This window comes from Anguilla rostrata, chromosome 8 (genome assembly GCF_018555375.3).
Source record: "Anguilla rostrata isolate EN2019 chromosome 8, ASM1855537v3, whole genome shotgun sequence".
Lineage (NCBI taxonomy): Eukaryota > Metazoa > Chordata > Actinopteri > Anguilliformes > Anguillidae > Anguilla > Anguilla rostrata.
In genome coordinates, this window is record NC_057940.1 from 19,414,647 (window position 1) to 19,428,236 (window position 13,590).

General features: G+C 49.0%; 2 protein-coding genes across 2 annotated transcripts in view; both read right to left on the reverse strand.

The window, feature by feature from the left end:
- Positions 1-4,708: 4,708 nt before the first annotated feature.
- Positions 4,709-10,744, reverse strand: LOC135260323 (E3 ubiquitin-protein ligase mib1-like). Its single transcript, XM_064345567.1, has 5 exons — positions 10,734-10,744; positions 10,410-10,591; positions 8,805-8,876; positions 8,141-8,241; positions 4,709-7,532 (listed from the first exon to the last, which is right to left on the reverse strand). Exons 1-5 carry the CDS (start codon positions 10,742-10,744, stop codon positions 7,392-7,394), a joined length of 507 nt encoding a protein of 168 aa, XP_064201637.1. The 3' UTR covers positions 4,709-7,391.
- Positions 10,745-12,191: 1,447 nt separating this feature from the next.
- The window catches only part of mib1 (MIB E3 ubiquitin protein ligase 1), a 98,652-nt gene continuing 97,253 nt past the window's right edge, over positions 12,192-13,590 (reverse strand). The window contains exons 18-19 of the mRNA XM_064346912.1: positions 13,346-13,535; positions 12,192-12,371 (exon numbers count right to left, since the gene is read on the reverse strand). Of these exons, the coding sequence (XP_064202982.1) occupies positions 12,309-12,371; positions 13,346-13,535 (253 nt within the window). The 3' untranslated portion in view covers positions 12,192-12,308. The remainder of the gene's footprint in view (positions 12,372-13,345; positions 13,536-13,590) is intronic.

Here is a 13,590-nt window from a genome sequence, read left to right on the forward strand (position 1 = left end):
TTAGAGGTCCTATGGAATGAACTGTGCAGAACACAGAGTGCCTTTTGAGCTGCTTAAACCCATAGGTGCTCTGTTTAAATGACTAAGCTGACAGAATGTTTCCTAGAATATCTGACATGGTGCCTAAGAAAAAATAAGTTGACTGACGATTCCTTTAAAAAGGTCTTTGATAAGAGGGACACTTCAGAGCACAAATCTGAGAAAAAAAATTATCATGTTCATGTATAGCTTTTCAGCTTTTTTTTAAACATTTTTTTTAAAAAAGATAATTGGTATATTCTGGCCTGTGATTACATTGGTGAGGCATCTAAAGATGCAGCACTTTTTGGCATATAATAAAGTCAAGAATTTAATAGAAAAACTGGCAACTTCAGATTTATAATGTAAGCCCCTGATTTGTAGACAACCAAATTCTTGTGTAACAACACATTTTCTATGAATGAATTTATACACCCTCACACAGGACTTTAAGTGAGAGGCCACATAATATAGGCACTACCGCATGTTTTGTACAAGTTAGTGTCCTTGCTCTTATTTATATTAGAAAAGCAAGCAGCCATTAAAAGTGAGAGTAAGAGAATACAAGAGTGCTATTAGCAGATCAGATCTAAACTGCTCCATAACAGAACACTTCCAGGAAAACAATTATTTCTACTTTGAAGTTTTTTGAAAGAGAAAATGCTCCAGAAATGGGGCAATGTGGAGATGAGTTACTTTAAAGTTCTTTTGGATTTATAAACTCTAATTTAGTCTTAATGTTTATGAAATGTGTGAACAAAAAAATGTAAAAACACATCCATGTTTACAATATATATAGTATATTTGATATAATAGTATATTTGATATATTTGATCCTCAACTTATATGTATTTTAAAACAAATATAGTTATTTAGTTGACAATTTTCAGACTAAATAATTTAAATTATACCTTATAATACTTTTTGATAATGAAACATTTATGTTATAATGACAATTTTTTTCTGAGTGGTCTGCACTTTTTGCATGATATGAAAAAAAACAAGTGCAAAATAATCCTCAAACAAGTATTAAAATATTTTAGTAAATGCGACAGCAATCTCAAGAAAAACACTTTGCGGGAGGAAAACTCCCTATAAAAATGAATCTAGAGTAAGACTGGTGATTTCAAAGACCTCTGCAGATATATATGAATAATCACTAAAGAATTTTCCTGGTCATCTCCATGGTTACATAAAATGAATTAGCACAACCACACATTTGTAGTAGTCATGTCTCATGAAATGTTGGCATATTAAAAATGGACTCCTGTCTTGTATCCTGAAAGAAACACATTTACAGTACGACAAAGCCTAAAAAGCTGATACGCGGCCATTTTGGTGTGAAAATGGCAGAAAAGAGCTAAAGAAAAACTTTTAAAAAATTAAAAAACAAAACCCAAAGAGCACACTTAATACTTCTGAGAGTACGTTGCCGCGGTTACAGCAGACGGGGGAATAAGGAAATGGCGCTGCGTGGCGCGACTTGTTTGCTCGGTTATTGCCCCGCCGTATGAAACGCGCTTTCCTTTCATTTCCCACCGGAGCTGAGCGTAGGGAGATTACCGAAACTTTGCCCCGATCAATACCAATAAAGCAATCAGTGTGTGGGAGCACTGTGGAGCCCGAGCGGAGGGGCGAGGGAGGGGAACGCAGCCGCGTTATTGCTGTGCGAGGGGAGATGGGGGCGGCTGTTTTCTGGGATCTGTGGCCTCCTGCTCCTTCCTAGTCAACAAAGTGCCTTCCCAGATAAGTGCACTTTGCCCAAACCTGTCATAAAAAGGGCAATATATAGACTATATCTACATACACACACACACACACACACACACACACACATGAACACACACTTTCTCAGTGGCCACTTTGTTAGGTACACTTGCTTGTTCTGGCAAGTAGCCTGTTTCTACAAACAGCAAACTATGTGGCTGCAACTACATACATAAAGCATGCAGACACGGTGAAGAGGTCGAGCTGTTGTTCAACCAGATAATTAGAATGGGCGATCCAAGTGTGATCTAATCGCCTTTCACTGCGGTACGATTGTCGGTGCGCGACCTGGTGCTTCCAGTATCTGAAAAACAGCCGCCCTCGGGGGATGTTCACACACTACGATCTAGTGTTTACAGAGAACAGTGCGATTAAACAACAAACAACCAATGAGCATCACATCTGTGGGCGGATACACCTTATTAGTTTGAATGGGGAGACCTGTTCAAGCTAATAAAAAAGCCACAAATTCTCAAATAATAGCCATTTGTAACAGCAGTGTGCAGAAGGGCATCTCTAGGCACAATGCGTTCAATCTTGAAGATGGGCTACAGCAGTAGAAGACCACGCCAAGACACTCATGCCAGCTAAGAACAGGAAGATGAGGCTACAGGGGGCATGCGATCACCAAAAGTGGACAACTGAAGAAAAGAAAAAAAAAAAAAACGTTCCTGGTCTGATAAATCTTGATTTCTTCTGCTGTGAAATGCAGATGGTGCGGTCAGAATTTGTCATTTGAATCGATGGATCCATCCTGACTCGTGTGTGTGTGTGTGTGTGTGTGTGCGCGCATAAACGCATGCACGCACACAAGCGGGACAAGCAGAATAAATCACTCCGACCGAGCCAGGTCTAATGACATACGCACACCTCTGGGCCCGACCTCATTCTGCTTTACCACCCCAGACATGCTCATACATCAGGAGAATCGTGCAGCTCGTCTTGGTTTACATATGGAAGTTTCCACGGGTGATGTGTACGGACCTTCAGACTTACAGAAATCAATCCCTCCAACGGGGCTGACCCCTGACGAGTCGAGAGCACCCGCACATCTTAAGAACACAAGAGTTCATGTGTACAGAGCTGTAAACACAGACAGTACAGTAAAGTCCACAATTTATTGCCTATTTATTGCTCTGCTGATCAGAGCTCATTTTGTCAGCCGTGTAACTTTTTTTTCCTTCTTCCAAACTTCATGAGCGGACCATATCCCAAGAACCTTTGGGACAGGTGGGCTGTGCCATTAACTGCATCTGTCTGCTACAGGCGGCCAGCTTTTAAAAATTTTTTTTTATAGACTTTCCTGAAGCACAAGTCTAGTAGCTGCACCAATCCAGACTGAGCAATGGTGTGCTACCACCTTGTGGAAACATTCAACCTACACTTCCATTTCTCTCTGTGCTCCTGCAGTCTCTCATTGGGTCTGTTCAGGGAAGTTCATCCACACGATTGATTTGGGACCCGATAAAAATGCAGCACAAAATAAATAAACATTAAATTTTAATTCAGCTACACAAATATTTAATGCATTGTGATACAAAAATTTTCTCTCAGCTTTGTCAGTTTTCTTGCTATGCTTATGACTTTCTGTCCATCTTACAGTGCACACGATTTGTACACGATTTACTCAGCTTATTTGGATCAGATCCCCATTAGCTGTACCTTATAAGGTGACTTCAATTAACTGTTTTAAATTATAAAGCTCTCTGCGCTTGGAAGGCCCTGGAACTCAGGACCAGCAGGGGATCAGTCACTGAGCTATGGCTGCTCACCACGGGGCAGGCGCACGGCGGCCGAAGGGGCAATGACAGATGTGCCGTAATCTCCCCGCCCATGGCGGACAGCTGACTGGCGGGGTCAATGTCATTGCCCGGCAGTCTACCGCCACCACCCAGGGGGAGGGGGGGCTCCGTCAGTCTGAGCCCCGGCGGCTCGTGGCGGGCCGCCGTCCCCCCGTCACGGCAGGGCGCCCCCGTGCCTGACCCATACCCAGGGGAGGAGTAACGACCCGGGCGACCCCCGAAAACAAACGCGGGTGCCCCCCGCCCGGGCCGGGGAAGATAGCGCCGTCTCCAGCGCCCCGGCTGAGCAGCGGCCGTCGCCTCGGGTGACGAACGACCGGTCGAGCCCCCACGACGCGCTGCCGGCAGGGAGGGGGAGGGGGCTATCCCAGGGAATAACAGCACCCAGGCCCAAGCCTGTCAGCTACAAGCTACCAAGAGCAGAGCAGCCGTGTGTCGTACGCGCAGACCAGGGCAGCTCTAAGGGCTGTACTGGCATTCAGAGGCCCGGACCGGCAGCACTTTGCCTCGGTTCAAAACTCCTAAGAGCTTGACCGACTGTAGCCCAGGGGTAACGCAGAGGCACAGGAAAAGCCCTTCCCACTGGAGCCTTTCAGAACGGGCTTCAGAACTTTCCCATGGTTCTGCGAACCCAGGCGTGGAGGCAGAAAGGTAGATAAACCTGCAGAACGGAAGGGCGCAGCCGCAAAGCTTTTCAGCGCAGAAAAACGCGGGAGGGAAAGGCCCGGCACGGCAGAGTTATTAATGTGCTCCCTGATGAGCCGCAACACCGACGGGGCATTTGACAAAGTGGGAGAGATGGAAAGACGGCTTCTATAATGGCCCCCGTCGCTCCTCTATCTAGAAAACGTCCGCTGTTCCACTTTGGACGGTTAGGGCTGAGTTTACGGTGATAAATGGGCCTCCGGTTAAGTCCTGGGCTCGTCGCTGAAGGATGGCGTCTTCCACTGGCTCCCCTTCAGCTACGACACCTGAAGCCGCCTTGCGGAGAGAACATAATGCAAAATAGATACACCTCCCAGTGAAACCGCTGGGGCTTAATCTCCTCCCACAACACTTAAGACAGCTTAACACCAAAGCGCAACAATCCGCTAACACACAAATGAGGCACCAGGCAGCACTGGCGTTGGTCTTCAAAGCCATAGTGTCATAGGACCTTTATTTTAACAGTACATTTCTTTTAAAAGCACTCAGCAATACAGAGCAGGCCACTTTTAATGTTACAAGCCATTAATAAAAATACAGTCTGCAGCAGACCCATTCCGATTACAAAGGTGGAAAGCTGAACAGGAAATGGATTTCTTTTAATTGGCCTTTGCAATAACTGTAACAAAAGAATACAATACAATACTACCAACACTACCATGAAGGTACATTAGTGCATTCTAGCATTACATTTTAACATGAACATATAAAATGGATAGAAAATTAAATCAACTTTGATGTCAAAGTATGAAGTTACTTTGTATATGACAAAAAAAAAAACATCTCTGTGCCAGTGACGTCAGACTGTTCTCTGCACCTTGTTTTATTTCATGGAGAACCCGACTACACCTTTCAGACAACAGATAGAACTGGCTAGATATGATTTTTTTTATTTTTTACTTCATGATCATTAAATCACGATCATACATTAAATCATGATCGTGTGACCTACAAGTCAGCAAAAAAAAAAATGTTCGCCAGACCTTTGGGACAAAGCATGTTCTGTTAGCATTTACAGGTGGTCCGTCTGAATGACCCAGTTTGTCAACATTAATGTTTAAGCAGAGTTCCGTAAAACAGCAGCAAAACAGCCACGTTCAGCTTCGGGAAAGCAGTGACACCTATCAGCCTATTTCGAGCAACAATACAAAATAAAGTCATTTGTCCTCTACTACGAGTAAATAAAATATTTATCTGTGTTGGCTTTACATAACATTGTAGTTTAACTCAATCTACATATAGAGAGGAAAAACATTTTCAGTCGACAAAACTCAAGATGGCACCGCATCCCCACAAGCGTCTATATGCGAATGTTGGGCAGAAGCACGGAACAGCCAAGCACACTTAGCTTTACACTGCAGTACGAGACAATACCATTATTTTATCCCTTTAAGAGCGGCGGACTGCGAGCGGTACCCTGACGCACTCGGCGAAACGTCACGCCCAGTGTACTGTACATGGCGCGAGGGACCATTCCTGTGAAACTAACCAGTAGCTACGCACGCGTTTCGACCCGTCGCTGCCTGGGCAGCCCGGAGAAGAACGGCGTGCCGAGGAGCCAGGCTGGCGTCTCGTTCTCAATCTGGGGGTCCACCGACGGTCCCACAGGACAGGAGGTTCCCCGTAGGACATTCGGCGGCGGTATCGGCGGCTTAACAGTGGGCCGGAGGTGGACCTTCGGTGCCCGGCGAGACTGCGCTTTGTTAGGGTGAATTGGGCCGCGTGCCGGTGAGAGGGTGGGGGGGAATCAGAGCAGCTAGCCCAGAGACACGGACGACCGGGGGGGGCGGGGTTAAAGACAGCTCCGCACTGGAACCTGGGTCTGCGTTCTTATCGACGGGCCGATATGATCCAAGGGGCTGGGGGGGGGGGGGGGGTTGGCAACCTAGCAACCTTGTGCCAAGAAGCTCAGAAGCTGGCGCCTTCACAAAGAGGACTTTCCACTTCAATTTGATTAGATTTGATTTGCTTTCTTCGCAAGAGGGGGCAAATAGAATTACATTAAAGATTAAATAAAGAAAACAAACAAGCTGTAATGCAAAATTCATGACAAAATTAAACATAATATTCGCATAATGAGAGGCAGTGAGTAAATCCAGAAATTAATGAAGAAAAAACGAAAAGAACTTAAGATGCCCGTGCTCCATTTTGAACTGGGCGTCACAGGCAGGCTAGGCAAGGCCAAAGATCTGACCTCACAACACCCTAAAGCCCCTTACAGCAGCAAGCTGCTGCAAACTGTACCGTGTCCATGTAACCAAGTTAAATATCAGCGATTTATACGACGGACCGTACATCCACAACGGTAGCTGGTGGGAAGCCGACGACGGTTAACACTAATTAAATATGTCCGCATCAGAAGCAATAAAATAAAAATAAAAGAAAATTAAGGCTTTGAGACAGAAAGCCTTCTGAACAGAAGTCACGCGGGTGCAAACGACTGCTCGACGGCTCCCCCTGCTGTACACAATACTGCGACTTGACGTTTGATGGGGGGATTCTGAGAGAGTAGGTGGGTCCCACCAGTGAATCTAAAGACATAACGAAGCACCTCCTCTGAGGTCTGGAGCAAGGCAGGAAGCTAGCGGGAGCGGGAAGACCACACCGCGCGGCCAGAAGTCCTAATGGTGACATGGGCGAGAGAACGGCTGGAGGGCTCCACATATTCAATTCAGCCTTCAGGCTCCAAACAAGGGCATTACTTCAACAACACCTTTCGCTGCTTTATCTGGCGGGTGTGGTTTGGGGGAAGGTGGTGGAGATGGTCTGTTATCCTGCACGATGCCTACGGATGCACGGGGGAGTGAGGGAGGGAAGGGGGGGCGGGGCTCTAGGGCAGAGGGCGGGGCTCTAGAGTGGTGGGCGGGGCACCAGGGCAGAGGGCAGGGGCTCTAGGCCAGTGGGCGGGGCTCCAGGGCAGAGGGCAGAGGGCAGGGCTCTAGGGCGGTGGGCGGGGCTCCAGGGCAGAGGGCAGGGGCTCTAGGGCACTGGGCGGTGCTCCAGGGCAGAGGGCGGGGCTCTAGGCTGGTGGGAGGGGCTCCAGGGCAGAGGGTGGGGCTCTAGGGCAGTGGGCGGGGCTCCAGGGCAGAGGGCGGGGCTCTAGTACAGCAGGATGCGCCGCTCGATGGCCTTGCGGCAGATGGGGCACTCGCTCATGCGGTCCCCACACAGCTGGCAGGTGCCGTGGCCGCACATGAAGATCATGTTCTTCAGCCGGTCCAAACACACCGGGCACATGGTCTGAGGAGACACCACACAGACTCATAAAGTTCAAACACGTCACAATTACACACACACTTACACAAGCAGTCCTGTGAAAGACACCTCCTGAGATCAATTATTAGATTGTACTTAGTTATAGTTTTAATCTCATGACCAATTGCATATTTAAACATCAAATATTAAGGTAAAATGCACCAGCATACCAAAATACCTGCTCAAGAAATGCTACTAAACGTATCCTTTATTTAAAACGGAAGCCTCTGTGACATTCTTTTTCTCGCAGGACCTGACATAATCACCAAGTAACAACCAAATGACAAGACAAATTAAAAGAAAACACAAGTTAAAAAAAGTACATAATGTTATACTAATATAAGAATATTATCATATCGATATTATCACATCGCTTTTAAAATGACCACATTGCTATGACATTATCAGACTGCTATATTATCATGTTGACATTGTCATATATACAGCATCATCATGAGATCACAAAATATTAAAATACTATAATTACCGAAGTTCTGGCCCTCTAACTTTAATCGACTTAATCGAATGAAAAAATTGAGATGTATGATGCAAGAAACTGGGGTCTGTGCAGACGACTGATGACATCATCATACCTGCTCTTTAATGTCCTGCAGCTGCTGCTGCAGTTTCTGCACGTCGGCGTTGACGTTGGTGTTGTCCTTGTCCCTCTGCAGGGCGGGGATGTTTCCGCTGGCTGTGGAGGGGGGGGGGGAGAGAGGGCCAGACACACCGATTACCCAACTGGCCCGAAAAACCGGCCCGGAGCAGAGAGAACACCGCCGTCCTTTCAGAGGGACGCCTGCCGCCCTTTCCAGCTAAAGCAGGGCCCCCCCGCCGAAACGGAGAAGGGGGAAGCCGCCGCGGCCGGACTGCGCCCGGGGCCGCGCGGGTAAGAGCGGGCGGGGGTTTCAGACTGGTACCGGGCGGCGAGGCAGACTCCCGTTTTGGGCGCTCGCTGGTCGGGCCGCCCCCCCACTGCGGGGAGCTCCGCCCGTAGGCCTCTTGCACAGGGGGAAGCTACGATGCCCCAAGCACTGGTCCAGGATCAGCCCCCTCCCCCCAAAGCTTTATCCGAACAGCGGGTTAAATAAAGGTCTGCAGCTGGTCCAGGATCAGTGTTTCGTGACACAGTACAAGGCAGGAGGCAGTGAGTGAGTGTCAGAGTGTGAGTGTGTGTGCGGGGAGTGGGGGGGGGATTTGAAGGCCTGGAAAGCAGGGCAAACTCAGACCAGGTTGGGAGGGGGGGGGAATACTTACACCAACTCAGCGCCAGATTGTTGGGTTGGAGAAGATCCTGCGACCCCCCTGCCACAGAGTTTGAGCTCCCTGCTGAGAAGCAACCAGTCACAGTGTTACGTTGGCACGCCCCTGCGCCGCGCACCAGTGCAGTTCAGAGTTCACTCTAAGCTCCGCCCTCAGCGGACCCGCCAGGAAACCGGGGACACTTTCGTAAAAAGAGGTCGGGAAAAAAGGCGATGCTTGCAGTGGTTAAGCATCCATCTGGCAGAGGTTGGTGCAATACTAATGTTAGTGTTAGTAACATGAAGGGCAGGACTGAACAAAAGCGGTACCCCTCAAAACCCGCCAAAAAAACCCACAGGATGACATAAGCTGTGGGGCGGGGCAGGGCGGGGCGGGGGCAGGGCAGGGGGGGCGGGGAGGGGTGGCTGGTTCGAGATTGTTCAGCCAAATCTAGCGGTGGTCCCTGAGGCCTTCAACAGTTGCCTTTTGTTGTCATTCATGGGAATATAGCCCATCAACAGTGACACTGAAAAAATGATGATCTAGATATCAAAGGTAGAAGGAAAACCTTTCCCACCCTTGAGGTACAACATTGGGTGCATGCTGCCCTCTAGCTGTTGGAGGTATTAAACCACTCTCTACTCATTGTGACCTTCCTCCAGGTCATCATAATCTCTCCAGTGACAGTATGTTATGAGCAGAGAGATCAGGAGAGAGAGAGAGAGAGAGAGACAGAGACAGAGAGACAGCGAGAGAGAGAGACAGACAGAGAGAGAAAGAGAGAGAGACAGAGGGAGATGCACTCTGCTGCCACTATTATATATGTATTTTAGCTGAGTATCTTGGTGACCTTGCCATAGTTTCCCTTTTAACTAAAATTAAAATACAAAAACATAATATAAAACTAAAAACATGGGAAACTTATGAGAACCTTAATAAAAAACTAAAAATCAAAAGGTGGAATACATGTATATACAAAGTGTGTACACAAAATGATTTTCAGCAGACAGGAGATGACACACATTCAAACAAATTCAATCAATCTATCGAAAGCAAACAAGAAATACTGTGTAGCAAAATGCACTTCTTTGCTCCACCAGGGGAACAAAGTTAAACTTAACAAGTCAGAACACCACCAGTAATCGACATGACCTGCCCGCATGGAGGTGAATGAGCGAGGGCCCAGACAACACGCTTTCACACCGTCCACAGAGCCCATTTTTAGGAACCTGTGGTGTAAACAGGACGTCACACAAGCGCAGTTACTGCGTGTCCATCAATCTCAGGAATGACACGTTCCTGTGCTGTTTGTCTGAAATGGCTCAGTTACGCAGTGTGAGTGCGAAACTGCACTGCGCTCACACAGGACGCAGCCCGGCCGAGAGGAACACAGGCCTGGAGTCCATGTACTGCGGGTCTGACTGATGGCGGTGCTTGAGGAGAACAAACACATCAAATACAACGGCAACAATAACAGGAAAAACAACAGAACAATGGACAGAGCTGGCTGGAGGCATAAACATAAGTTGAAAGGAGCTGGGATAGAGAAAGCAAACGGGCGAGGAATGGGAAAGAAAGGAAAAGGAGAATTAAAAGGGAACGCGTGGAAGGTTCACTCACTAAGGTGCTGATCAGCGGTGTCGTCCTCCATACCTTTCCCCCCGCAGCAGAGCGCGAAGGGGGTGCGGCGCTCCACCACCGCCCGGCACTGCACGCACTTCTTCATCAGGCTGGCACAATCTGCGGGGCACAGCACCGGGTCAGCCAATCGTGGACAGGGAGGGTGAGGGCAGTCGCAACGGCTACGGAGAGGGGCATGGGGCAGCAGTGGTACCAAGCATCGGGTGCGGCGGGGAAGCCGGTTCACCAATCCACCCGGGACGCACGCGACAGCGCACAATCCACTCGCCCAACAGCAAGCGTCAGCTTCCGTACATTCTGTACCAGCGTGCCATGACGGTGCAGTCTGCTGTGACGGTTACAGGGTCCCACTTCCGCCGCCGAACAGCGAAAACTCCACTCGCCCAACCGCAAGCGAGCTTCCTGTACATTCTGTTCCACCCGGCCAATGAACCGTGCCGTTGTTACAGCGTGTCAGAAAGCGCCGGGTCTGGAACAAGGGCGCCCTCCTGGCGGGCGAGTCGCTGGCGGCCTGGCAGGCAGCGCGGCGGGGCGGGGCGGGGCGGGGCGGGGCGCTGTCGTGTGTGTGAAAGCGAGACGGCCCGGCTTTTACCCGCAGACTCCTCCCATCTCCCCGCGGCGCATAAACAGTAGCTTAACGCTAACACTATTCCCTCATCCCCAATCCAGCCTTCTGGAGTCCCTGTTTAAGTTCCGGCTCTCTCTCTGCGTTTGTGTCATGGTGTGAAATTGAACACGTCTGAATTCCATTAGGGATGCCGGGCTCAAAGCCTCAGGGTCTCTATCTGCTTTCCTCACTGAATAACTCCGCTGCTAGAGAGGAAATGTGTAAAATACTTTAGAGTCACCCTGGATAAGGAGCAAAACTAAGCAAATAATATACTTTGAAGATTTAAGATATCTGGAAGTACCCAGAGACAGCAAAATGGATCCGTAACAGTGAATTGTTCTCTGAATATATCATTTGCGAGGGAGGACGGGGAATAGAACACAAAACGAGGAAACTGAAGGAAGATGAAAGACAAGAAGGAAACTCTTAAAGCATTCAAAAGGGGCTGCTGTTAAAAATGGCTTCCATGCTAAAACAGGCCAGGGTTTGAAATGACGGCTCAGCAGCAATCTTATTAAGAGAATCGTGTTTAAATAAGAAAAGATAGCGGGAAGCGGTTTGCCCACTGAGTCTGTGCTAATGCTGGTAACTGAATTCCGCCAGGCTGGCCGAGGGTGGTCGAGCGGTCGAGAACTGTCCCCAGCTGTTCAGCTAAAACTTAACCTTTATACCCGTAATGTTCCCTAGTGCTTTAGGGGATTTCAGCGAACTTAGAATGGCCATCCATTTCTGTTAAAGCAGTCATTATTTGCAGTACCATTATTACATCTCAGAGCAGACATCATTTGGGTAAATTAAAATGGGGGGGAGGGGGGGGGTGCTCTGCCTGAGTCTTAACGGGGTACGCAAGCTGCACAATCCAACAATGTGAGGTTACAAGTGGCGGTGGGTGTGAGGTCACAGGTGGAGGTGGGTTTGATGTTAAAGGTGGAGGTGAGTTTACAGGTTGGCGGTGGGTGTGAGGTCACAGGTGTGTGAGTCACTTACTTTCACAGGATGTGACCAAGGTGGAGAGTTATGATGCTTTCTTGTCGAGACACAAACACTTCAATTGAGGGGAGATATCACAGTCGAGTACAGAAACGCACTACACACAACACATCCTCAATGAGGGATATACCATCAGGTCGGAAAACTGCGCACTCCACACACAACACACTCCTCAATCTGAGGGGAGATATACACATTCAGAGTACAGAAAACGCACACACACGCACGCGCACACACACACACAACACACTCCTCAATCTGAGGGGAGAGATACACATTCAGGGTACAGAAAACGCACACACACACGCGTGCACACACACACACACAACACACTCCTCAATCTGAGGGGAAAGATACACATTCAGGGTACAACAAATGCATGCGCGCACACGCACGCACACATACACACAAGCGTGCACACACGCGCACGCACACACACATACACACAAGCGCGCACACATGCGCACGCACGCACACATACACACAAGCGCGCACACACATGCACGCACGCACCTCAAAATGCAGACAGGAGAAGTGGTTAAATGCCTCGGTCAAGTAGACCGTGTAACCCCTGTGCCACTGGGAGTTCCATCATCCACCATTACACTCTCTGTACCGTGATCCCTCTCTATCTGCAACCAGCCCTCCTCTTCCCCGTCAGAATAAAGTGAAAAAAATACATAAGGAGGGTTGGATCGTCTGCTCCGTACCGCTACTCTAAGAGCACTTCACCGTAATGGCTGCCGGGATGAGAAACAGGACTCCTATCCTTCATTTTAATGGGCTCAAAATGGCCGCCATGATCTTCAAAAAGACATATCTCTCCTGATATCTGCAGAGAGGAGCTACACTTCCCTGCCCTTACCCATTAGCTTAACGGACTACGTTTCAAAGACAGGAGTAAGATAGTGATTGAGGAGTCGTGGGTCAGTTACATTAATCTCTGTTTCTGACGCACGTTTTGCACACCGTGCATCGGATGCACAAGCTGATCAAGCACAGCAGTCTCTGGAGGAGGTTTCTCAGGGTAGGAAATGTGCCCAAATGTGCGACCGGCACAAACAGAAGATGGATTTTAAAAAGAGGGAAACGCAAATACGTTAAGCCAAGCTAAAACTGCACGCCCAGTTACGAGGCGTACCAGACCGCGATAATCTCGCATTCTCGCAAAACCGTCCTGACGCTACAGTTGGAGACGAGGTCCTCCGTCGCCGTCCTCTCCGCCCGCAGCCTGCAGGCGAGAGAGCCGACGGCCCTGACCGTGCGCCGGGGCGCGGGCTACCTGGTTTTGGGCTACCCGGTTTCGGGAGGGTACCTTGGTCCTGGACTGGACCTGCTCCTTGCAGATGAGACACTTCTTGACGCGGGGGGAGCAGAGGGAGCAGGTGGCGATGTGGCCGCAGGGGCCGAACAGGGTGTCCCTCTTCATGTCCGAGCAGACCATGCACTCCTCCAGGGTCTCGTTGTTACTGTTGAGAGAGGGACTGCGAGAGCCCACCTGACCACTGAGAGAGAGAGAGAGAGGGAGAGAGAGGGAGAGAGAGGAGGAGGGAGAGAGAG

What these genes read in the sequence shown, in the direction of transcription:
- LOC135260323 (XM_064345567.1), bottom strand. An exon ending in CACCGCTGATCAGCACCTTA is followed by an intron (nt 8,877 to 10,409) that starts GTGAGTGAACCT and finishes GTTGCTTCTCAG; the next exon opens with CAGGGAGCTCAAACTCTGTG. An exon ending in CAATCTGGCGCTGAGTTGGT is followed by an intron (nt 8,242 to 8,804) that starts GTAAGTATTCCC and finishes CCCCCTCCACAG; the next exon opens with CCAGCGGAAACATCCCCGCC.